The sequence below is a fragment of the Anolis carolinensis genome, chromosome 4, assembly GCF_035594765.1.
Source record: "Anolis carolinensis isolate JA03-04 chromosome 4, rAnoCar3.1.pri, whole genome shotgun sequence".
NCBI lineage: Eukaryota > Metazoa > Chordata > Lepidosauria > Squamata > Dactyloidae > Anolis > Anolis carolinensis.
Genome location: NC_085844.1, coordinates 32,435,947 through 32,462,670, shown reverse-complemented (window position 1 = coordinate 32,462,670; position 26,724 = coordinate 32,435,947). Strand labels below are relative to the sequence as shown.

The following is a 26,724-nucleotide window of genomic DNA, read 5'->3' as shown; positions in this document are numbered from 1 at the left end:
AACTGATAAACCAGCTTGCTGCCTCCTCTCTGTATAAATATGTGAGGGGAAATCATAGGGAGGAGGAAGCAAGCTTGTTTTCTGCTGCCCTGGAGACTCAGATGCAGAACAATAGCTTCAAACTACAGGAAAGGACATTCCTCCTGAACATTAGGAAGAACTTCCTAATTGTGAGAGCTGTTCAACAGTGGAACTCTCTGCCCCAGAGTGTTGTGGGGGCTCCTCCTTTGGAGGCTTTTAAGTAGAGGTTGGCTGGCCATCTGTTGTGGGTGATTTGAATGCAATTTTCCTGCTTCTTGGCAGGGGGTTGGACTGGATGACACACGAGGTGTCATCCAACTATGATTCTATATGGCAGTGGTCCAGAGGGGGATATGCATTCTATCAGATAGTTTGAGATCTGATGGCAGTGTTATTCTCCGTAGTAACCTATGATGCGAGAGCTGGATCAACCATAAGGAAGGCTGAGCGAAGGAAGATAGACGGATAGAAGGATATTAGAGGCAAAGATGAAATACTTTGGCTACATAATGAGAAGACAGGAAAGCTTGGAGAAGGGAATGATGCTGAGGGAAATGGAAGGGAAAAGGAGGGGCTGACCAAGGACAAGATGGATGGATGGTATCCTTGAAGTGACTGGCTTGACCTTGAAGGAGCTAGAGGTGGCCACGGCCGACAGGGAGCTCTAGTCTGGGCTGGTCCATGAGGTCACGAAGAGTCGGAAGCGACTGAACGAATAAACAACAAAGTTTGAGATCTAATATATATCACTTGCATATAGATTACATCAGTAGTATTTATCTGTATGTAGTTGTTGGACAGAGCTAGCCTGGCCTTATACATGAGAAGAGTCAAATACAATAGTGGTAGAATGCTAAGTCACCATTTACATCACACAGGAAATAAGTGGGGCCTGGTTTTCTCTTCCTAGAGTGGTAGGCATCTAAACCAGTGGTTCTCAACCTGGGGTCCCCAGATGTTTTTGGCCTACAACTCCCAGAAATCCCTGCCAGTTTACCAACTGTTAGGATTTCTGGGAGTTGAAGGCCAAAAACATCTGGGGACCCCAGGTTGAGAACCACTGATGTGCACCCGGAGGCCCAAAGGTTGGGAACCACTGCTCTAAAAGCTGAAACACTCATGATATCCACATTGCACAGGACAATATGGCACTGTGGACTCAGGTAACCCAGTTGAAAGCAGTGTGAATGATATTCTGGGTTATATGGCAGTGCCGAAGGGCCCTTAATGTTATCTCCTACATTATTAAATCTAGATCCACTACTAAATCTACCTCACCATCAAATGGTTAACTAGCTAGGTTCTTTTCATGATTTCTTGCCATTGCAGTTCCTTTTTGCCACCTCCGGGCTCCCGTACTCAGAAGGCGCTTCCAGCGTCGTTTCCATGACGACGGCAGGGGGCAACGACGCCTTGTTTAGCGCAGCGGTTGCCATGGCGCCCCGGCCCGCAGCCATGGCGGACAAGCAGCTGCTGCGAGCGCTTCGGGGCGGGCCAGGGACCCAGTCTTTCTCGATGGCGGCACGAGGGCTTCCTCTCTTGCCCCGGGGCCTGGGTAGGATGAGCGGCCTGGAGAGGCTGAACCTGAAAGGGAATCGGCTGCGGCGGCTGCCACAGGAAGTGGAGGCGCTCAGCCGGGTGAGGCGGCTCCCATTCTAACATAGCATCGAGCCTTACTTGGCAGTTAACGCGGGGTCAAACGACCTTTACAGTATAGAGCACGCATGAGCCAACTTGAGCCGTCCAGGTGTTTTGAACTCCAACTTTCATCATTCCTAACAGCCTCAGGCCTCTTCCTTTTCCCCCTCAGCCGCTTAAGCTAAGTACATTAATAATAATGTAGTTTATTTATATTCTGTCCTTTTGCTCTTGGAGACTCAGCAGATTACAGCATTTACATAAATAGGCAAACATTCACTGTCTTTACACTTACATGAGACACACAAACACAAAAGCTGAGGTTTCTCCTTTCATTTATGGCTTCTGAAGGCTCTGCGGATGTGCTTTTCTCCATTTTCAAGCCAAGGAGCCTGCTTTGTCACCTCCTGGTTGTGTGGCCAGCAAGATTGCTTGGAGCGTCTCTTTATATATTGTTTTAAAAGTATATATATATAATTAGCATAGCACAATATTAGTATTACATATTATTATATTGTACTATACAACTATATTGCAATGTTATTAGTAATATTACAAGTAATATATAACATATAATTATATTATATTATATGGTACTATATTATTATACCACAATATATATATTACACTACCAGTATATTGTACTATTAGTATTATATAATATATTGTATTATATCTTAAGTCATAGTATATAAAATTTTGTGTACATTAAAGGTAAAGGTTTCCCCTGACGTTACGTCCAGTCATGTCTGACTCTGAGGGTTGGTGCTCATCTCCATTTCTAAGCCGAAGAGCCGTCGTTGTCCGTAGACACCTCCAAGGTCATGTTGCCGGCATGACTGCATGGAGCGCCGTTACCTTCCCGCCGGAGGGGTATCTATTGATCTACTCACACCGGCATGTTTTCGAACTGCTAAGTTGGCAGGAGCTGGAGCTAACAGCGGCCGCTCTCGCCGCTCCCAGGGTTTGTACCTGGGACCTTTCAGTCTGCAAGTTCAGCAGCTCAGTGCTTTAATGCACTTCGCCATCGGGGCTCCTTTTGTGTACATTATACCATTAGAAAGGAAAAGGGTCATTATCTCAGCCACTCCTGTGTACAATTTTGGATTTTGGAATTCTAGATAAGTGATGGTCAACCTGTAGTGCTATTTATCTGTGCATCCTGCTTATTATTTGTTGTTGAGTTTATGTTTTTATGATGTTTTATATGTTTTTATGTGTTTAATTCATTGTAATGCAATGTATTTTATGGTGATATATTTTAATTTTGTTTTATTGGGCTTGGTCCCCATGTAAGCTAACCCAAGTCCCTTCCGGGAGATGGGGCGGGGTATAAGAATAAAGTAGTAGTTGTTGTTGTTGTTAATAATAACCTCTGCATTTGCAGTTTTGACTTTTGTGGACTTAAATAGTCACAGATTTAATTTAAAAATCCTCTGTAGTAATCTCTAGGTCCTCCAATGCGACTCTGTGGTCAAATTCCTCTTGTCATGCTGGAGGAGCTAGTGATTTATGGAGAGAACACCTCTAGGTGTCATCCAGTGTGGTTCTATGGTCAACCAGAGTCATGCTGGAAGACCTAGAAATTCCTAGGAAGTTGATCTCTAAGGCAAAAAAAACAGCAATTTTGTTATTTGTGATTTTTTTCCTTTCATGGGGGTCCTGTGCCTCTACCCCAGCGAATATGGAGGTATTTCACAGATCCCTTGTAAGCAATCCTGTTTTTTGAAAATCTTCACTAATGGGAAATATATATATATATCTATCTATCTATCTATCTATCTATCTATCTCACAAATTAAGAGAGAAAAAGATGCCTTGCAATGGTTTGCATGCAACTGCTCTTAAGAAATAAACATGGGTTCATTGTTATAGCGCTATATGGATGATGTTGGGGGGTGGGGGATATATATATAGATTTGGGAATATATGATGTATGAAGGCAATTGCAGTATGTTAAATATTTTGAAATAAATAAAAATTGAAAAAATTGAAAAGAAATAAGTGTGTGTTTTGGCCAAGCTGTAATGAAGAATAAAAAAGGCTTTCACAATGAGCAGCTAATCCCTCTGTGAGTGAGTTTGTGCTGATAGCCTTTGAAGTAATACGTTTTGAACATATATGAGCCAGCATTCATTATTATTTAAGAGTTTGCATCATTACTATTTATCTTAATTAAAAAAACTATTTTCCCCTATGATTTTAAAAACTAAATGAAAATGCTTTAATTTCAAATAGAGGGCATGCATCATTTAGAGATATTACATGTTAAGATCCATTTATTTTAGTGAGAGATTCAATTATGTGCGTAACATTGATATTCCATTAACTCTGAGTAGTGCAGCCTTAATTGTGTTTTTGGGTTGTTTACCTCAAAATTAGGCTGTTCAATCAGTGGCTATTGAATCAGCTCAAATGTGAGTCCACAATCTTAGAAATTCTTTGGGTAAAGGCCATTGAAAATGGTGCATACTTTTGAGATTGCGCTGATAGAGTGAACAGCTGAACTGGAGGTGGGAGGAAAATTTCTGTACGCCTCTCAGTCAAAGCCTCTGTTTAAAATGGATCATAAAACTGGTTATGGAACTTTTTATGACAGACTCTAAGTTGGCAGTATTGTAACTCAACCTGGGATTAAAATGAATTTTTGAAAACATCATTTAAAAATGTTCTGGTAAAACTCAAATTACTTCAGTATAACTTCACAAAGCCCAATGACTGTGGCAAAAAGTGTGTACTTTTTCACAGTTGTAAAATATTTATACTTCATGCTGAAAGCACTGTTGTTGAGATTACTGGCTATACCACACTGCATAATTATTTTGAGTAGCACTTTGCCAGTTTTTTTTCTCGGAATGAGTGTAGTTCTGTCATACTTTATTTCTTGGCATATAACAGAGGTATTACATTTGGTTTTCATTCTGTCCTAAATTATATGCTTGTTTATAATTATTCAAAAGTTGCTTCTGTGTCCTAAATTATATACTTGTTTCATTATTCAAACATATGGGGAATTACAAAACAAAGTTCTGATTGGATTTAGGGTCATCCGTTTAAATAAAAAAAAGAGAAATTCTTAGGTACATATGCATACTTGGGCACACCTGTAAGTTCACTGGATCCTAGGGATAAGAATGGGCCCAAGTAGCAATCCAGTCCTACCACCTCTCCATCATGGCTTGTTACAGAACATCATTTGTAGAGAAATTAGCTGTACATATCTCAGCTAAACCACATTCTATAGTTTATTAGTGGACCTCAGTGTTTCTGATGCGAAATATGTTCAACATATCCTGTGGAAGATCCAACCAACTGACATTGTCAAAGAAAATCTATGCTACCCCAAATACTTCTCAAGTGTTGCTGGGTTTCTCCATAATAAAAACTCTATTTCTGGTTTTTGATTTCTATATTCAAATCTCAAATCTCTGTTGAATATTTTACAAGAGGATTCTTGTTTCTTGCTTTCTTTATTCTAATATAACATTTTTATAATCCATTTCTTAATTTGAAAACTGAAGAAGGCTACGACTTTACATGACTGTAATTACATGATATAATGAGTAAACCGATACTCTTTTTATTAAAAAAAAAGTAACATTTGTGGTTACATTCTTGAATATTGTGCATTATTTTGACCTTTGAAATAACATTTCAGTGATACACGCTTTTATATGAATGGTATTAATGATAAACAAAAGCCTATTTTTTCAACCTTAGGAACAGAACTGATGCAAGGCTGTTTAATCAAATATTTGATTGTAGTTGAAGGTATTAAATTTGGGAAACAATAATTTTGATGAAGCTCCGGAACAGCTGAAGTACCTCGTATCTCTGCAGAAGCTTCATTTGTTTGGAAATAAGATCTGCAGAATATCACCCTCTATATTTGGTAAGATCATATAATATCTTGTTCATTATCAAATATAATGTGTAATTTAGCATACATATATAGGATTGTTAAAGAATGACTAGACAGTTAATGAGTGCCCATGGTGTAGTGGTTTGAGGATTGGATGGTGACTCTGGAGGCCCAACCCAGCCTGTGAAATCTGCTAAGAGACTTTGGGCAAGTCACACTCTTTCAGCCTCAGAATAAGGCAAAGGCAAATGATCCTTGAACTAATTTTGCCACTAAAACTCCATGATAGGTTCACCTTAGGATCACCGTAAGTCAGAATTCACTTGCACACATCAATGTATTGATCATATAATTTTTAAAAATGTAAACCTATTCTTATTTACTAATCTCTATTTTTACCCAGCCAAATGTGCATAGAATTGTAGTCTAAGTGAATTTGTCAAATTGCAAAAATATATATGTCAGTAAAACATACAAATGAACAATCAAAGAGTTGGAAGAGACCACAAAGGGTATCCTGCCCAAGCCTCTGACATGATTATACTATGAAATCACTCATTACAGATGGCCACCTAGTCTCTGCTTAAAAATGTCCCCCAAAAAGGAGATTCCACCACATATATCCCATTGTTGAACAGTTACTGAGATATATAATACACAGATAGCAGCAGGCAAGTTAGGGGATGGGGAATCTGATGTGAGAAAAGTGAATGGTTCTTCTAAGGTGGAGTCTCCCTTCTATGGATTCCTAAGCAACCAAATTTTAAAAAGTTAAGAAAATACGTTTGAATGATGGAATATCTGGTAACATTTGTTACCAGACCATATTATAGTTCACTGTTTAGTTATTTTTTGGGATTCCAGGACATTGTTTTTAATCTCTCTGTGTATTCTTTCTTGTGGTTTTTGATAACACCATCTTTTACTTGAAACCTTTTATCAAGTTACTACACTAAATAGCCACCTGTTATAGGAGGCATTTTAATAATGATAATAATAATAATAATGATAATAATAATAATAATAATAATAATAATAATAATTTTATTTTTGTACCCCGCCACCATCTCCCCAGAGGGACTCGGGGCGGCTTACAGATATAAAACCAGCATACAGTACACGGTTTTACAAAAACACACAAGTAAATTTAAAAGGCATTAAAATCACGATCATTATAAAACACATGAAAAACAGCAATAAAAACATAAAATGAGCTGGGCAAAGTGCACTGAGTGGAACTTGTAAACAAGAAGGAAGATTAAGGTGCTACAACGTCATGGGAAGAGCCTTAAACTGGGGTGAATTCTGAGGCTATGTCAAGGAGTTAACCAACAACTGGTCAGAAGAACCATTTCTTTAAGCAAAAAAAATGGCAAAAATGTATATAAAGACATAGCCAGGTAAAAAGCCAGAGGGCATTACAGAAATATAAAAAGGCACAATGAAATCTATTAGATGGTATACTGCAAAATAGAGGCATCAAACTCATTTTCACTAAGAGCCACATCAGCCTTATGGTTGCTTTCATAAATATAACTATGTTGCCTGACATTGAAAGCCTCATGGGCCACATAAAATAACATGGTGGGCTTGATTCAGAATGTGGATCTTGCGTTTGACACATGTGCTGTAGAATATACCATAATATACATCCATCTTTTTTATAGATGGATTGCAGAATTTGGTACTCCTCAATCTGAACAACAACCGGCTCACTTATCTTCCTCCAGAGATTCAAAGGTAATCTTTTTTTTAGTAATAATTTTTATTTGTTTTGCTGATGTGAGTACATTGAAAGTAGGAGAACAATTATTCTTATAGAAAGAAAAGAGTGGAGAAGACAAAAAAGACAAAAAAGATATATATATATATATATATATATATATATATATAGAGAGAGAGAGAGAGAGAGAGAGAGAGAGAGAGAGAGAGAGAAAAGAAGAAGAAAAGAAATTAAAAAAAAGAAAAATAATAATAAAATGGTTGACTTCCCATCTGCATTTTAGGATCTTTTTCATTCGTTCCTTTGTTGTTTTGTTGTTCTTCCAGCTCTCTATTTTTAATAGTTATTTTTATAGAGAGGACAGATCTGTCGTAAAGTCCATTCCTTTTTTTTAACAAATTCTTTAAAGTTTGACCAGTCCCTTTTGCTTTCCCCCTCTCTTATTTTTGTGTTAAACTGTCCATTTGCATTATGTCCATTATTTTGAGTATCCATTTTTCTGCAGTTGGAGTTTTCCTTTCTTTCCATACCCTTGCCAATGCCAGTCTGGCCGCCGTGCTTTTATGAAAAAATATCCTGTCCTGGTTTTTGTTTAGTTTAGAGTTTGTGAAGCCTAATAAATACATTTCTGGTTCCATCCTAAATTTGGTTTTCAATATATCCTGTGTCATTTGGTGTATTGTTGTCCAATATCTTTTAACTTTTCCACAGGTCCACCATTGATGATAAAATGTCCCTACTTTATTTCCATATTTCCAACATAATTTTGAATTTCTCTTATTAAATTTTGTGATCTTATCAGGGGTGTAATACCACCTATACTGCATTTTATACCAATTTTCTCGTATTTTAACCTTTTCTTCCAAATTTCTTCCCATTGATCTCTTTTTAAACTGTGTCCTACATCCTTGGCCCATTTTACCATGCACTCTTTAATTTGTTCTTCTTCTGTTGACTATTGTAATAATTGTTGGTAAAGCACTTTTATTAATTTTCCCCTTTGTAATATTAATTCCCAGGTAATCTCAGTGACTTGGTCTGAAGGGGCACTGGGATAGGTTATATTACATAAGTAGATTTTAATCACTAGTATGTATAATTATTTCAAAACCATATCATCTCTTGAAGATCCCTTGGAATATTACATTTTAGGTGAAATGGAACAGTTATTAAGATACATATACTTTGAAGATCTGTGATTTCATTGGCATGAGTAGTTCTTCCACTAATGGAGATCATTGTAATGCTATATTGTCACTGACTTCATGGCCTTCATTACCATTAATTACTTGTTGACCATCTTTCTGTTTAATATTCCCCTAACGAGGCTGGTCTTCAGAAAGCAAAATTGCAGCCTGCACACACACAACTTATCAGCTTAATAAAACCTGCTAGAGCATGTGTTCTGCTAGCATATCTTTCAATAGATAAGGTTATCTCTATGCCTTAATCAGATTGTTACTGTGCGAAGCAACCTGTCCATATAATGAACTAGGATTCATGAGTTACTGACCTCATGTTTACCCCAAGCCTTAGATATCTGAGACTATAGTACCAGAAAAACAAATAAAGATCAATTCATTTTCAGCCAAGACTCACTAAGCATGAGTCTGATTCTCTTCCACTGATTCTCTTCTACCCAAATCAAAACTGCACTAAGGAAATACGAATTACCATCTATTGTATTATAATTACATACAGGCCCTAGCTGTTTTGACACATGTTTCAGAATCATAGAGTTGGAAGAGACTACATGGGCCATCTAGTCCAACCCCCTGCCATGCAGGAAAAGCACAAAGTACCCCTGACAGATGGCCATCCAGCCTATGTTTAAAAGCCTCCAAGGAAGGAGCTTCCACCACACTCTGAAGCAGAGAGTTCTACTGCTGAACAGCTCTTACAGTCAGAAAGTGCTTCTTAATGTCCAGGTGGAATCTCCTTTTCTGTAATTTTAACCGATTGCTCTGAGTTCTAGGGCCCTTCCACACAGCCATATAACCCATAACATCAAGGCAGATCATCCACAATATCTGCTTTGAACTGGTTATCTGAGTCCACACTGCCATATAATCCAGTTTAATGTGAATTTTATTCAGCCTTGTGGAAGGGGCCACCGTCTCTAGGACAGCAGAAAAATTTCAGAAAGCTTTCTCCCTCCTTGTGACATCCTTTCACATATATCATGAATGTTTCTACCACTCTAGGAAGAGAAGATCAGGCATTACTTATTTCCTTTGTGATATAAATAGTGACTTGGCATCCTACCACTATTGTATTTGTCTCTTCTCATGTATAAGGCTAGACTAGCTCTGTCCAACAACTACATACAGATAAACTCTACTGACATAATCTATGTGCAAGTAATATATATTAGTACATCTGATGTGAAAGAATGCTTATCCTCCCGCTCCCCAAAAGGCCTGGAACCACTGCCATATTCATCTCTATCGGTTACAGTTTTTTCTTTATTTCCTGGAAACCTGCAGCTGATGGCTCATGTGCCTGCACAATTCAGGAACCACACTGTGAGTAGCACTAATACAGACTACTGTTACTATAAATATAGCAACTGGTATCTTAAGATATTTTATTTTTTCCTCCATAGGCTTAAAAATCTTGAATGTATGAGTTTAGACAATAACCAACTGAGAAGTCTTCCCAAGGAATTGTGTTGTCTCAGAAAGCTGCGTGAACTCCATTTGTCCCATAATTCTATCATTGCCATCCCCGAAGACATTGAATACCTGACAGAACTCAAAATCCTGATTTTGTCAAGAAATCAAGTAGAAAACCTCCCTGATGTAAGCGGTGTACTCTGGAAAAGAATGAAGCCTTTAAAGCATTGTAGATATGTTGATTCTAGAGTGAATTTCTTTTATGCTTCAGTGAGCTCATCTTCTTGAATTGATGATAAATGTTCTAATATGGTATATATACAAGGGAGATAATAAAAATAAACCTTTAGAAACATCACATGCAGATTACCTATAGAATGAGTTCTTGTGCAGATCAGGTTGTTTTCAGACAAAGTTCTTAATTGCACTCACTCATCCACAGAACTCTGTACACATTACTTGGGAACATTGAACCCAGCAGAACTTACTTCTGAGTATATATGCTTAAGATCATACCATAAATAATATCGCTCGTTGTTTTTAATGTACCAAAATGTCTTTATTATCTTCAACTAGGGACTTTGTAAAATGAAGAGGCTTAGAATTCTAGACGTAGCAGGAAACAACATTCAGATTTTCCCCACAGACGTAAGTAAGAATATTAAATCCTTTTGGTGGAATAATCTGTGAACTGTGGAAATTAGTGAAATTAATTTCAGAAATATGAAGTATACATTTATTCTTAGGAGTAGCTTTATATTGGTTATATACTAGTATTCCTCATCTGAAATGCTTGGCACCAGAAGTGTTTTGGATTTAGGATTCCCCCCCCCCCCCCCCGCCAGATTTTTGAATATCAGGATCCGCATATGTATATGTCATGAGACATCTTAGAGATGGGATGTAAGTCTAAACACAAAATGAGGTTATGCTTCATATATCCTTATATGCACCTTATATGCATTATATTTATTATATTAATTATATTTATGTAATTTTATACAATAGTTTAATCATTTTGTGCAGGAAACAAATGTTATGTACACTGAGCCATCAAAAAGCAAAGCTGTCACTATTTCAGCCACCCATGTGGAGTATTTCAGATTTTGGACTTCTGGATAAGGGACACTCAACCAGTATCTTCAAAAACAAATGTGATCATTTTCACCACATTCCTCTAACTGTTGAAAGTTAACTTTCCAGAACATAGCAAGATCACATCTGAGCTGACATACTTTGAGATGTTAAAAAAGAGAATAAGATACATATAATAATATATTGTTTTTTTTAAAATGCTGCATGATTCAAACCATGAAATCTAGCAGAGTTTGGTCTGCCTCTTATAAAGATACTAAATGTAAAAGAATACACAATTCTTCATTTGACTATTAGGAACATATACCACATAGTGAAATACCTACATCCCAACCTTTCACTTTAACCTAAGTTCATGAATACCTTTGTCCTCAGAGGTCTGGACGTGACAAAACCCAGAACAATTTGTCTGTTTTTCTAGCCTGAGCCAATGTTAGTGGAACATTGAAAACCACTTTAAACACAGTGTTGGCTCTTTTCTAACAAGTAGGACTTAGTGCAAGGGCCATAACTCTTTTCATTACTCTATTGAATATATATGTTAAGTTTCATGTAGCTGGAACAGCAATAAGTACTGGAAAAGAGTTGAAATCCCTTTCTATTTAAAAAGATCACATAAACATTGATTATTCTGCATAGCTGATTTGTAATCATTTGCCATATTATTGTAAGATTACTTGTTTTTAAGTGTATATTTTAATTTTAAGATAAATGTAGGTGAAATGCAGAGAATATTTCAAGCTTATAACATGGTATGAAGAACAAAACATATGAGGAAAAGGATGTAGGCTTGTTCATCTTGGTGGGCATTTAAATACCTAAAAGGCTATCACAGAGGAGGAACAGACTTGTTTTTCTGGTGCCACAGAAAGTAGGACCAGGGTTACTAATTCGAAGATACAAGAGAGTAAATTTCAATTGAACATTAGAAGGAATCTCTTGATAGTAAAAGTGGTTCGGCAATGGAAACAGTTGCCTAGTGAGGTAGCAAGATTTCCTACTTTGGAAATCTTCAAAAAGAGTCAGGATAGCTACCTTCTTCTTACCATATGTTTTTATCTGGAGATCCTGCATAGAACATTGGGTTGGTCTCAATGGTCCAAGAGGCCCTTTGCAGCTTTGTGATATGCTTTTATGATATAACTAGCTGTGCCCGGCCACGCGTTGCTGTGGCTTAGTCTGGTGGTGTTGGTCAGTCTACATTAGGTTGTATTGATGCTGTGACCTCCACCCTTCTTCATACTCACATTAGTAGTAGTATTTGAAGTCTGTTACTTTTTTCAATTTTTGTGTTGATTGATAATTGCTTGAGATCCCTGTTGTCTTTGGTTTGTTGTTAATCGTAATGTCTGATTCTGCTGAGTGCGGTTTATATTTTTATTGCGGTACAATAGTCTTTTTTTTGTTTTGCCTGTGTAGGTGTTTATTATTATTGTTGTTGTAGTGATTATGAAGGCTGGATAAGTTAGATGCTACTGTATTGTTTTTTGGAGGCCCAGTGTAGTACTGACTGGCCTCTCAGCCTCAGTGCCTGGCTGTTTCTTGCCTGTGATGGTGTTGATTCTTATTGTTGTCGTTGTTGTCATTGTTATTATTGTAATTGTTTTTTTGGAGGCCAAGTGTGAATGTAGGGATTGGGGAGGTGGATGAGTTGTGTTGTCAAATGTTGTATTTGTTATAGTGACAATGCGTTGTTGTGAGTTTTGTGGGTCTGGATTGTGGTTTTGTGGTGTGGTTGTGTTGTTACAACTGAGAGGCAAGGCTTTTGTGTTGTGTTGCGAAGTTTTGTATTTCTGGGTCGTTTAGTTGTGTGCCAAGTTTTGTATTTCTGGGGCGTTTAGTTGTGTTGTTATAGTCACGATGCATTGTTGTGAGTTTTGTGGGTCCGGATTGTGGTTTTGTGGTGTGGTTGTGTTGTTACAATCGGGAGGGAATGCTTTTGTGTTGTGTTGCCAAGTTTCGTATTTCTGGGGCGTTTAGTTGTGTTGTTATAGTCATGATGTGTTGTTGTGAGTTTTGTGGGTCCGGATTGTGGTTTTGTGTTGTGGTTGTGTTGTTACAACCGGGAGGCAAGGCTTTTGCGTTGTGTTGTCAAATTTTGTATTTCTGGGGCGTTTTGTTGTGTTATAGTCACAATGCGTTGTTGTGAGTTTTGAGGGTCCGGATTGTGGTTTTGTGGTGTAGTTGTGTTGTTACAACCGGGAGAAAAGGCTTTTGTGTTGTGTTGTCAAGTTTTGTATTTCTGGGACGTTTAGTTGTGTGCCAAGTTTCGTATTTCTGGGGCGTTTAGTTGTGTTGTTATAGTCACGATGCACTGTTGTGAGTTTTGTGGGTCCGGATTATGGTTTTGTGGTGTGGTTGTGTTGTTACAACCGGGAGGCAAGGTTTTTGCGTTGTGTTGTCAAGTTTTATATTTCTGGGGCGTTTAGTTGTGTGCCAAGTTTCGTATTTCTGGGGCGTTTAGTTGTGTTGTTATAGTCACGATGCCTTGTTGTGAGTTTTATGGCTCCGGATTGTGGTTTTGTGGTGTGGTTGTGTTGTTACAACCTGGAGGGAAGGCTTTTGCATTGTGTTGCCAAGTTTCGTATTTGTGGGGCGGTTAGTTGTGTTGTTATAGTCACGATGCGTTGTTGTGAGTTTTGTGGGTCCTGTGTGGTTTTGTGGTGTGGTTGTGTTGTTACAACTGGGAGGCAAGGCTTTTGCATTGTGTTGCCAAGTTTTGTATTTCTGAGGCGTTTAGTTGTGTTGTTATAGTCATGAAGTGTTGTTGTGAGTTTTGTGGGTCCGGATTGTGGCTTTGTGGTGTGGTTGTGTTGTTGTAACCGGGAGGCAAGGATTTTGCATTGTGTTGCCAAGTTTCGTATTTCTGGGATGTTTAGTTTTGTTGTTATAGTCACTGCGCCCGCAACTTTATCCTTTTATATATATAGATACACAGACATGCTTATAGTTTTGGACAGCCTTTTTGAACATCTTTGCTATTATATTAGTGGTCACTTGAGGGCAGTACTAAATTATTTCGCAAGGTTCAATTCATTCTTCCTACAGACAATGTAGGCAGAAATGTTCAGCAAGAACACATTTTCCTATACATTTTTCTACAATTTTCAAACTTGTTGCTTGGTGAAGCAATACTGAAGGATATCTGAGGAACAGTTTGCCACTATAAAACAATTGTGCCTGGTAGGTACATTATACAGCAATCGTGATGGTTGTAAGTAAACAGTGCTTCTTTTAGCAGCATGGGCAACATATATATGTGCTCAGATGTGTTCAGATGTTTGTAATAAGTTACGTATAAATGTGTAGGAAATACTCATTTAAATATCAGCATTGTGTGTATTTGTATGTATTGTGAAGAGCTGTTTTTAATGATTTAGGACCCTTCCAGACAGGCCCCAAAATGTGGGTCCTATTGGGCCTTTACTGGAGGCATCCAAATAACATCTCTGGTAAAAGAAAATTAATTAGATACCCCATTAGACCCAGGCCTTCCTGAAAGGCCTGGGTCTAATGGGGTATTGGGCCTGTGGGGACTGACTCCCAGGTACTCCCAGGGGTCAGTCCCCACAGCCTTCTCAATTCTTCAGGATCCATGAGCTCGGAGAACTGAGAGAACATCTGTCCCCATCCCCTCCCCACCCCCAAAGCCTCCTTCGTGTCATTTCTACATGCCAGGAGGCCTGCTGAAGGAGCATCATGGCAGCCCAGTAAGTTTTTACTTCTTTTAAGGGCTTTTTGGGGGATTTAGGAGTGGGCCCATGCCATTGCGGTAGTTATATGGGGGGAAAATACATGCTGAAGCGGGTTTTTAAAACCCACTTTGGCATTGGATTTCCCCATGTCTGAAAGCACCCTTAGATTCTCTAATGAACTTTAGTTCTGTTGGGAGGTAATGTGAAGCAGTTGCTAAGCCAGCTCCACTGGCTGCCGATATGCTACCGAGCCCAATTCAAAGTGCTGGTTTTGACCTACAAAGCCCTAAATGGTTCTGGTCCAACTTACCTGTCTGAACATATCTCCTCCTATGAACCATCAAGAACACTAAGATCGTCTGGAGAGGCCCTGCTCTCAGTCCCACCTTGTAACACTCCTGGGCAGCGTGAACACTGGGAACCAACACAGAAGCCAATAACAATATAATATCTTTATTAAAGCAAATAAAGTTCCAAATGGAAATAAGCAGCAAAGTAGAAGTAGCAACTGACCTTCCAGAAAAGATCAATTTTAGTCCAATAAAATAAAGTCTTATGTCCAGTATTAGAGTTCAAAATCCAGAAACCGAAACACACTCAAACTCCGTCTGAGTTTTGAGTGGGGAAAAGAGCAGGGAGCAAGAAGGGTCCTTTAGAATAAATGTCCAAATCAGGATTTCCGGACAAGGCAAAACTAGATGTTCAGGAGCTGAAACGCAGTCCCAACTTGGCAAGAAGGTAAACCAACACCCGGTCTACTCCAGAATAAGCACACCGTCAGGCCGCTTGGAAATCAGGAACAAGAGACAACGATGCTTCCCAGTCAGAAGTTAAGTTGACACCGCGCCGAAGGTTTTCAGCGCAAAACTTTTATGGAAGTTCATAAGCTCCACCAGAGCAGGTGCTGGACTCACCAATTCTTCCCAAGAGAACTGGTCCGCCAAAGACATTGCACCAGGTGCCTGCCTCCCTAATTCTTCCCAAGAGAACTGGGCTAGCCATAATCGCCTCGCTCCGCTAATCTGGCGCTTCGTTGCAAACTTTGCTTCTGAGAACGGTTTGTTTTCAGAAAAGCCCTTCGATCAAACAGTAAACCATCCAGAGAACCCGGGAGAGGCTGCACTGTCTCAAGGGCATCCTTAATTGGCTCTGGCACGGAAATGTCAACAGTAGGCATCTGGAAAGGAATTGAATCTTGCTGACTTGGGAAAAAACCCAAGTCTTCTTCAGTTTGGTCAGCAATGGCCGTGGGGTCAGGGGCCAAAGGTGCCTGAGACATCACACACCTGCCTCACAGGCGTGGCTGGTGGAAACGAGGGACAGGGCCTTCTCAGTGGTGGCTCCTCAGCTGTGGAATGCCCTCCGCAGTAACATCCGGCAGGCCCCAACTCTCCTGGGCTTCAGGAAGAACGTTAAGACATGGCTTTGTGCGCAAGCATTTAATGAATAAGTACTATATTGACATGGTCTGAATTTAGGTTTATGTGCAATGGTTCCTTGGAAGAATGGTATTAAGTAATTATATGCTTTAAGCTTGATTAATGTATTTTATGGTTTATTGTTAATGGTTTTAAATGTGCTGCTGTTTTTATTGATCTGTTTGGCATTGAATTTTGCCGGTTGTTGTAAGTCGCCCTGAGTCCCCTCAAGTGAGAAGGGTGGGGTAGAAATGTTGTAAATAAATAAATAAGCAACAGCTTTTGGGTGCTATTAATGCTAATAGTAGTGGATTGGGAGGCAGAAATCTAACCAACTAACAGGACGTAATCTACTTGAAAGGCCTTTCAAAACCAATTACATTAAATAAATATATATTAATATCTGAACTGGAAATGGTCAATTCTTGATATAAATTTGTGCATTTCAGTAATGACAAAGCCAGTTGTGTCGGAACACAGGTGCCTTAAAGAGCCACACACACAATACCCAGTCTTAACAAAAGATTTATTGCAACTTAAAAACAGGCTCAGAGACACTTAACTGCAGTGTCTGACCAAAACTCAAAGTTTCAGCCCAAACTGGGTTCAGAAGGAAGAACAGAAAATAATCCGGATTAAATGGATGGATAATCCGGGTTAAAACTCAGTCAATGGAATTGGCAGCAAGCAGCGCTGTAGCAGACTTCCTGGAAGACAGCGCTGCACACAGAAAGTAAACAAAACCAGTCAGAGTTCGGAAAAACAGCAGAACAGAAGGTTTAAACTAGTGTCGTCTTCAAAGTGTTTACACAAGCCGCAGTCGAAACAAAACAGGAGCCAGGAACAGGGGAAAGCTGCACTCACGATAGCCAATCCAAAGTGGGTTTTCCGAAGTGGGTAACCGGAGCCAAAGTGAAGTCAATCCAAAGCCAGGAAGAAAGGAAGCTGCATCCATGAAACGCCAACCCAAACGTTGTTACCGGAGGTCATCAAACAGAGCCAAAGTCGCCAGTCCTAAGGTCCAGGAAGGGAGAAAAGCACATTCACAATGGTCCAGTCCAAATCCAAGAATCACAGGAACCAGGAACGCCAAGCTGTAGAGCCAGGACCCAAAGCCCAACAGGAAAAACAGGCAGGGACAAACCTACGCCAAAACGACACTTTGCCTTCTGCAAAGGATCCCCATTTCAGACCCTACTTTTAACTTACACATCATTATCTGAAGATGAGCTGGCCTCCACCCCATCGTCATCTCCCACAGCTGTTCCTGTCATCACACGTAAATCCCGGTTATCATCCCTCCAGTTCCTCCATCTCCTATCAAGACTTATGTTTCCCCATGACCCTGGCGTATCAGCTGTTTGCCAATCCTCCTGTCCCGAAAACCCCACAAACATATCACTAGAATTTGGCTCCGCACACATCCCTTATTTCTTGTATCCTAGTCCAGTCTGATGTGCCCTCCACATTTTCATCACTCTCAGACCCATCATCCCCAGAGAAACCCAAAAACAACTCCTCCTCTATGGGAGCAGTAAGTATATCCCGGAGCTTCTTCCTCTTCCGTTCCTCATCTGATTCCTGCTCCTGAGTAACCCTCTTAGTTCCTCTATTCACATCCATCCTGTCTCCTTCTTCAATCATTGATTCCTCATCACTTGAAAACCCTTCAGACGTGTCTTCCTCAGAAGGTGCCATAAGTATCTCCTGGATCCGTTTTCTTTGCTGTTCTTCATTTGGCACCTGCTCAAGATTACCCCTTTTTCTCCTACTAGTACTTCTATTACCGTTTGTAATATTGCCAGCAGGCTCAACTACAACAAGTTGTATTATTTACAATGAAACTCTTTTTAAAAGATGCATACTCATAATTCAAATAAACTTTGGAAAGTTAGATATTAATGGGTTGTCATGTTAATTGTTATGATTATTTCATAATGTATAGTTATTTGAAGAAGGCCTCTCTTGATTCGACCACGTTGAGCAATTACAGACCAACCTACCTTTTTTGGGCAAGATCCTGGAGCGGGTGGTCACCTCGCAGCTCCAGGGTTTCCTGGATGACATCACTTTTCTGGACCCATCTCAGTCCGGCTTTAAACCTGATCATAGTACTGAGACAGCTTTGGTCGCCTTAGTGGATGACGTCTGCAGGGAACTGGACAGGGGGAGTGTGACCCTGCTGGTTCTCTTGGACATCTCAGTGGCTTTCGATACCATCGGACATGGTATCCTTCTGGGTCGGCTCTCCTGGATGGGCCTTGGGGGTACTGCTCTGCAGTGGCTCCAGTCCTTCCTGGAGGGCCGCTCCCAGTTGGTGAAGCTGGGGGACACCTGCTCGGACCCCTGGCCATTGACCTGTGGGGTCCCACAAGGTTCCATTCTGTCTCTCAAGCTTTTTAACATCTACATGAAACCGCTGGGAGAGGTCATCCGGAGTTTTGGTGTGCGGTGCCATCTCTACGCAGATGACACCCAACTCTACTACTCTTTTCCACCAAACTCCAAGGAAGCCCCTCAGATACTGGACCAGTGTTTGGCGGCTGTGATGGGCTGGATGAGGGTGAATAAGCTGATGCTTAATCCTGACAAGATAGAGGTCCTCCAGGTCAGTTGTACGTCTGATCGGGGTATTGGGTGGCAACCTGTGCTTGACAGGGTCACACTCCCCTGAAGGTGCAGGTCTGCAGCTTGGGGGTTCTCCTGGACTCAATGCTGACGCTTGATGCTCAGGTGTCGGTGGTGGCCGGGAGGGCCTTTGCACAATTAAAACTTATGCACCAGCTGCGACTGTACCTCGTGAAGTCTGACTTGGCCATGGTGGTCCACGCCTTAGTTACCTCTAGATTGGACTATTGCAATGCACTCTATGTGGGGCTGACTTTGAAGACAGCCTGAAAATTTCAATTAGTCCAACGCTCGGCAGCCTTGTTTCTAACTGGAGCCCAATATAGGGAGCGGTCAGCCCTCCTGTTTAAGGAGCTCCACTGGCTGCCGTTCATTTTCCAGACCCAATTCAAAGTGCAGGTGATTACCTACAAAGCCCTGAATGGTTTGGGACCCACCTACCTTTGTGATCGTCTCTCCCCCTACGAACCTGCACGATCTCTTCGGTCCTCGGGGGAGGCCCTCCTCTTGCTTTCACCGCCGTTGTTGGTGGGGACGAGAGAGAGGGCCTTCTCCGTGGTGGCCCCCCGGCTCTGGAACTAGCTCCCCAGGGAGATCAGATAAGCCCTCACCCTGATGGCGTTTCGGAAGAGCCTGAAAACCTGGCTCTTCACGCAGGCCTTTGGTTAAGATCGCCCATCCCCCTTATAATCATAATTATATTCCTCAACCTTTTATATTGGTCGCACTTCTCCTGGCTCAGGGCTCCTCTCTTCCCAGATTGACCCCAAACAAACTTGTAGCACTTTATCTAAGTTTTAATTTGCAACCTATACTGGGCACTTTGCTGATCTACTATTACGGCCCCACTGTTTTTAATTCTATGTTTTTAATAAGTGTTTTTTAATTTTCTGGTTAATGTGTAAATGCTGCTACTGGTGCATGTAATTGTTTGTTGATGTATTGTATATTGTATTTGTTTTTGTATCTGATATTTCTGTGAGCCGCCCCTTCAGGGGGAGATGGAGGCGGGATACAAATAAACTTCTCCTTCTCCTTCTCCTTCTCCTTCTCCTTCTCCTTCTCCTTCTCCTTCTCCTTCTCCTTCTCCTTCTCCTTCTCCTTCTCCTTCTCCTTCTCCTTCTCCTTCTCCTTCTCCTTCTCCTTCTCCTTCTCCTTCTCCTTCTCCTTCTCCTTCTCCTTCTCCTTCTCCTCCTCCTCCTCCTCCTCCTCCTCCTCCTCCTCCTCCTCCTCCTCCTCCTCCTCCTCCTCCTCCTCCTCCTCCTCCTCCTCCTCCTCCTCCTCCTCCTTCTTCTTTGATGCAATATGATAAATACCTTTTGTTTCTCATTACTATTTCATTACCTTTTCTAAGGTAGATACTCCTTAGCTTTGATAAGAGGAAGACTGAGAACAGAAAAATACTTGTCAGAATGCCTACAAAGATTCCTTGAAAACTCAATTTTGAAAAAATAATAACAAAATAATTATCCTTAGACCTAAAACATACATGTTACATTGCTTTTGTAATGTGATTCCATTATTACTTTGTTACAAAAAAAGGGTGGTAGGTGACAATGGGCTTATCTACATTGATGGCAAAAATCGTACTTAATAGTTGCTGCAATCTGGACATACAACATTATTCACAATTTGCTTGGAATGTGAATTTGTTTGTTTTACATCTGAGAGCTATAATATAATGGGAAAAAATCCTTGCCTTTTACCCCAGTTTCTCGGAAAATCTGGGGATTTTAGCATAGGGCTAGTCTCCCTATCGCTGTAGAGCTGAAGGAAGAATTAATGGTGCGCGGAACATGGTGGGAGATGTAGACTGCATCTTCCACTATGGGAATGCAGCTGTGTTGGACAAAAAACACATTTGGTTTCTTACACTAAAAACATAAATGTGTATTTCATTTCAAATGATTTGACTAAATCATGGCATTAAAGGTGTTCAGATCGTTTCATGCTATCATATCATCAAATGTTTTGCAGATGATTTTTTGCTTTTTATTACAGAAACACATAGATCATTATTCAAATTAAGATTAGACATTTTCCAGGTATACTCTGGTTTAAAAAAATTTTTTTTTTTCAAAATAAAAAATCTTAACATCTCACTTCTGGAAAAATTAAGCCTTAATAATATTACAGATATTTGTGTAGCTATTTGGGGATGACATTCTTAGGTCTCTCTCTTACCAAAGATCAGAAGCAGCTTTGGAGACCTAACTATTCCCATTATCAGATGGATGTATACAAAACTGAAAATGCAGTCTTCAGTAAACTTTCATTACTGGGAAGGATCACCACAGTTAAATTGCAGATTCTTCGAAGACTTTCATACTTTTATCAAACAATTCCTATAACTCTAAATATTCTTAAAACTAGAACTAGATTAGGAAAATTTATCTCAGGAAGCTGTTGGTGTCTCAGATTTAAAGAAGTCTAATTTGCTGAAACAAAATTCCAACTTCCTCAGTTTTATGAAAAGGAATCTTCCTTTTCAGACGAATACCTACACATGTAGAAAGTAACAGAAATTGGAATAAGAAGCAAGCAGTTAAGAGTTTTTCTACTTCTCACACATTTACCTTACTCAGTGCCTGATTATGGCTTGAATTTACGGTACTTTCATGGTACAGAAAGCGTGTCTGGATTCATTGCCTTGAACTGAGTAGTGACTGCTATTCAAAGCAATAGCTTTCCCCCCTCAATTTGGTAAAACATGTACAAATGAAATGTTATTTCTTAATTTTGCTTCTTTTTCTCCTTATCTAGATTCTTTTTAAAATGTTCTCACTCAGCTGCACAATTACTGTAGTGATTGTTATGCATCATAAACTGGCAGTCTGTATAGTACAAATACAGATTCTTGGTCTTCTGACATTGGATGTGCTTTTCAAAGAACCTTTTGTTGGTATGATTCAACTAAAGTCAAGTACTTTTAAGCTCCATTGTTTTTAGTGGAGGAACTTACTGCATGCTTAAATCTTTCCCACTGAAACAAGAAAGTTTTGATTTTTTTTAATGTGACGAGATTATGTTTTGTATTACTAATGTTTTATATCCTTGATACATTTCCATGACTGTCTAGTTCAATTTTATATGAAACCTGTGTTAGCTATAGAAATTACTGATCTGTTCTCCACTATATTTTATGGGAGTGAAATCATCTTTTGACGTTTCTTGTAAAGGAGATTTTTGGATTGCACCTCAGGGATTCTGTCATGGTTATAATTTTGAAAATATTGTAAGAAACTGATATATTTTTATAGTGATTGTTACAAAATATGTGACCCAGAATATAATTACCTATTCACTCATCTTGCCCTGGAGCTATGAACTATTTAATGTTGCAAAATCTCAAGATTCTATTGATGGAAAATTATAAGCTGTTTTACAAATAGACCAGTGCACCAAATCCTTTGTGTATTTCTTACAGGTGTTCATAGCCTCTTGGCTTTCTTTATATTAGATAATTGTTTATAAAATTTTAGGAGAGTGCCCGTCTTCATATACTTTCTTTAATAACCATGACCTCAAAGTTGATCTTCCTAATAATCATGGAGATAAATTAGCTTAGCTGATTTATGAAAACTGCAGGATATTGAAGCAAACTTTATGTAGTTTTAGCATAAGTAAGTCAAACTTCTTAGAATTTTTATGTTCATCATGTTTTCCCCTTTATGATAGGAAGAAACACTGTTAATTCTTGGATACATTTTATTTGCGCCGTCTTGTTTGTGTGAGGTACATGGTTGGGAATACTATGGCAAACCTGTCCTACTTTAGGAATTTTCTCTTTATTTTCTTAGAATTTTGGTGAAATAAATTAGATGTAGGCCATTTTTTCTGTTGTTTCTTTAATTCTTTGTCTTTTAGGTTTTTAGAATGGCTTCCCATTGCTATTCTTCTTGATGACTTAGAATGCATTTATTTGGAACAGAGCTGCCAGTGTAGAGTCAAGTTTTGAATGAATCTTCCTTGTGCCATTTATCATTAAATTAAATAATTTGTCATAATTAGAATGCTTTTGCTTAGATTAAAGAAGGAAAGCTGTAGGACTGACTAGTATAATGCACTAAGGTTTCTCCTAGTGAAGCAACAATGAAAAGCTAGTATGAAGTCATGTTGGTAGCTTGTCACATTTCAAGTGTTGGCCCTAAGAGGATCTTGGAGATCAAGGTCAATTCATGGATGTTAAACCAGGTTGGGAAGATTGATAGTTCTCTTGGATTAGAGTTCAAGTCTTGGTCATACTAGACCAAACCGGGAAATTTTACAACCCTAGCTACAATCATTAGACAGTCTTTGTACTCTAGTTATTTTGTGGACATTGTTTTTAATCATGTACAGACTACATTTTGAATATAGCAGAATCTGTCAAGTTACACCAACATGCAAAAAACAGGTGATAAATGAAACAGAAAAACAGACTGACTATTAATATTAAGTTTAGTAAAATCAAGCAGCAGCTGTCAAAGACCTGCTACAAGAAAAAAAATCTTTAGTGAGTGTCAAAAAGCTATCAATAGGGAACCCAGTGGATCCACTAGTAGGATTCCATAGCTTTGATGCTGCAACAGAGAAGGCCTTCTTGTGGATTCTTCCCATTTGATCTTCAAACATTAGCAGGACACACAATAAAATGCATCCTCAACTAACATGAGTAAAGAGGGAATCTGATGTGGAAGATGATTCTTGACTTTTTGGAAACTTCTTGATGTCTTTAGTCAACATCTATCTATCTATATATAAATGTAATGTGCATTTTTATTATGGAGTAAACAACAAAACCACTGAACCAAATCACACCAAATTTGGCCACAAAAGACATAGTCATCCAAAATATGTCTTTCAATAAAAAAACCTAGACAAAATAAAGTCCACATTATAGAGGACGAGGAAGAGCCATTCTCCCCCGGCTGACAGTCAGAAGGGTAGGCCCCGCCCCCTTTAGGCCTCGCTCACTTTGTGGCCTAGCAACTCCCTCAGCCACAGTGGCTGAGGGTTCACTTAGGTCTCTTCCACGCTGTCTATAAAATAGATTATCTGATTTGAACTGGATTATATGGCAATGTAGATTCAAAGGCCCTTCCACACAGCTATATAACCCAGAATGCCAAGGCAGATAATCCACAGTATCTGCTTTGAACTGGACTATCTTGGGTCCACACTACCATATAATCCAGTTCAATGTGGATTTTATATTGTTGTGGAGAAGGGGCCTCATATAATCCACTTCAAAGCAAATAATATAAGATTAAGGTAAAGGTTTTCCCCTGACGTTAGGTCCAGTCATGTCTGACTCTGGGGGTGGGTGCTCATCTCCATTTCTAAGCCGAAGAGCCGGCGTTGTCCATAGACACCTCCAAGGTCATGTGGCCGGCATGACTGCATGGAGCGCCGTTACCTGCCCGCCTGAGCGGTACCTATTGATCTACTCACTTTGGCATGTTTTCAAACTGCTAGGTTGGCAGGAGCTGGAGCTAACAGCGGCCGCTCATGCCGCTCCCGGGGTTTGAACCTGGGACCTTTCGGTCTCCAGCTCAGTGCTTCGCCACCGGGGCTCCTACAATTATAAATATGGACAGGTTGCTCACCTGTAACCATGTTTCTTCGAGTGTACTCTGTGAATTCACACTAATGGAGAAGCTGCGCCTGCGCAGGTTCCGACGGAAACTCTTCCAAGCTGAAGTTCAAATTTTGGCGGTAACCACGCCCCCCTTCCCAAGGGGCATATAAGGCAGCCCCAGGCGCCCGCTCTCCAGTTCCTACGCCGCCAAGGCAACGAGAAAGGGAGAGGTTTGCCAGAGGGGAAGGAAGGGCGGGTTTGTGTGAATTCACAGAGTACACTCGAAGAAACATGGTTACAGGTGAGCAACCTGTCCTTTTTCTTCGTGTACTCTGTGAATGCACACTAATGGAGACTAACACGCTAAGGTCCCGGATGGTGGGACAAGGCAAACTCGACAATCAGTGAATGTCCAAACACATGTTTATTAGGACATAGAAAAAACAACCGTCCCAAGGGACCAGTGCAATAAATTGTCCGAAAGGACCAGTGCAATGCAACATGAGCATCATAGAAGAAGAACATAACATGGAAGGAATTTTTCAATAAACATGATAGAGAAAAATACACAATTGCGTAGTGCATATAAACGCTCTCCCAGGGGGAGAGGGACAAACACATCTTGGTCTTTGGCATATCCGCCAGGGCCAACGAGGCGGTACAAAGCAACAGAGCAACTGCTCAATACAATCATGGGAAAAAACACATATCCCTAGAGGCAGGTATGGGGAAAAAACCCCGTCCAACTTGAAGGAGAGGTATAGAGAGTCACCTGTGGGTGAATATGAAGAGAAAAAACGTCTGAGAGTCAGGAGAGGCAAGATGAGAGTACTGATCTTGCAAAGGCCGAGTCTTTAAGGGCTTTACTGTCCAGCCTGTAGTGAGAGACAAACGTGAGAGGGTTTGACCAGATAGCCGCTTTACATATGGAGTCAAGCGGAATACCCCTAAGGAAGGCGGTCGACGCCGAGAGGCCCCTAGTCGACCTCGGGCGGATGGAAGGAGGGGGAGGTCGCTTAGCTAGTTCATAGGCCAACTCAATGGCCTGAGCGATCCAGTGGGACAGTCTTTGGGAAGAAATGGGATTACCCAACTTGTCCTGGGCATAGGCGACAAAGAGTCTTTGTGACTTACGAATGTCCTTAGTACGATCCCTGTAGAAAAGAAGTGCTCTCCGAACGTCGAGAAGGTGCAGTTTTTGCTCGAGAGGAGAGGAGGGGTTAGAGAAGAAAGCTGGTAAGACAATGTCCTGGTTGAGGTGGAAGGCTGACACCACCTTAGGAAGAAAGGTAATGTCCGGGCGAAGAACAGCGCGGTCATGGTGGAAACGAAGATAAGGCTCGTCGACTCTGAGGGCAGCGAGCTCGGATGGCCGTCGTGCCGACGTGATCGCCACCAGAAAGGCCAACTTCCAGGAGAGCAGGCGTAGATCGGTCGAGGCAAGCGGTTCGAAGGGAGCAGAAGACAGCTGAGAAAGTACAAGTTCGAGGCTCCAGCCCGGCGTAGGTGGTAGCGACGGCGGGCAGATGTTATTGTAGCCCCGGAGAAAGGTTTTGATCAGGTGGTGAGAAAAAAGAGATGGCTGGCCGTGGCGCTGAAAAGACCAGGAAAGAGCTGCGAGATAAGCTTTTATAGAGGCAAGAGAAAGTTTCTTCTCGACGAGAGTCATGAGGAAGTCGAGGACCACCGATACCGAGGTCGGGAAGGTGTCGACGTTACGGGATCGAAGGAAGGCATGAAAGCGAGAGAGTTTGTAGGAATAAGCCTTGGTAGTAGACGGCTTATGGGCTGCCCGCAGGACGTCTCGCAGATTCTGCGGAAGAGAGGCTAGGTAAGAATCTTCCATGCAGTGAGATGAAGGGAAGAAAGGTCCGGGTGAAGAATTTTGCCGTCCTCCCGTGAGAGAAGGTGCGGCGAGAGAGGCAGAGGGTGAAACGAACCTCTGGAGAGGCGAAGAAGGGCTGGATACCACGGTTGGCGGGGCCAGGCCGGAGCTATGAGAATCGCCGTGACCGAGATCGAGAGAAGTTTTTCGAGAACTTTCGGTATGAGGGGAATCGGTGGAAAAAGATAAAGCATCTCCGCCGACCAGTCCAGAAGAAAGGCATCCCCTAGGCAGCCGGGGAAAGAGTTCGGGGGGAGCCTCGCTCCGTAGCGGGGTAGCTGGGCGTTGTGGGGAGACGCGAAGAGATCCAGAGTAGGGCGCCCCCAGAGGCGGAACAGACCGTCGAGGACCTCGGGATCGAGCTTCCATTCGTGAGAGGAAGAAGTCATCCTGCTGAGGGCATCCGCTAAGCCGTTTTGGGCGCCCGGTAGGTGGATTGCAGAGATCTGTACGCCGTGGGCTATGCACCAAATCCAGAGACGAGAGGAGAGGAGCATCAGTTTCCTCGAACCCGTACCACCCTGTTTGTTGATGTAGAATACTGCTACTAGATTGTCCGATTGAATGAGGATGGACTTGTGGCG

At 40.8% G+C, this 26,724-nt stretch overlaps 1 protein-coding gene across 1 annotated transcript in view; it reads left to right on the top strand.

Moving 5' to 3' along the window:
* The first annotated feature begins 1,061 nt into the window (after positions 1-1,061).
* lrrc69 (leucine rich repeat containing 69) overlaps positions 1,062-26,724 on the top strand; it is a 40,900-nt gene continuing 15,237 nt past the window's right edge. The window contains exons 1-5 of the mRNA XM_016992798.2: positions 1,062-1,659; positions 5,425-5,551; positions 7,189-7,261; positions 9,850-10,045; positions 10,436-10,507. Coding sequence (XP_016848287.2) covers positions 1,408-1,659; positions 5,425-5,551; positions 7,189-7,261; positions 9,850-10,045; positions 10,436-10,507 — 720 coding nt within the window. The 5' untranslated portion in view covers positions 1,062-1,407. The remainder of the gene's footprint in view (positions 1,660-5,424; positions 5,552-7,188; positions 7,262-9,849; positions 10,046-10,435; positions 10,508-26,724) is intronic.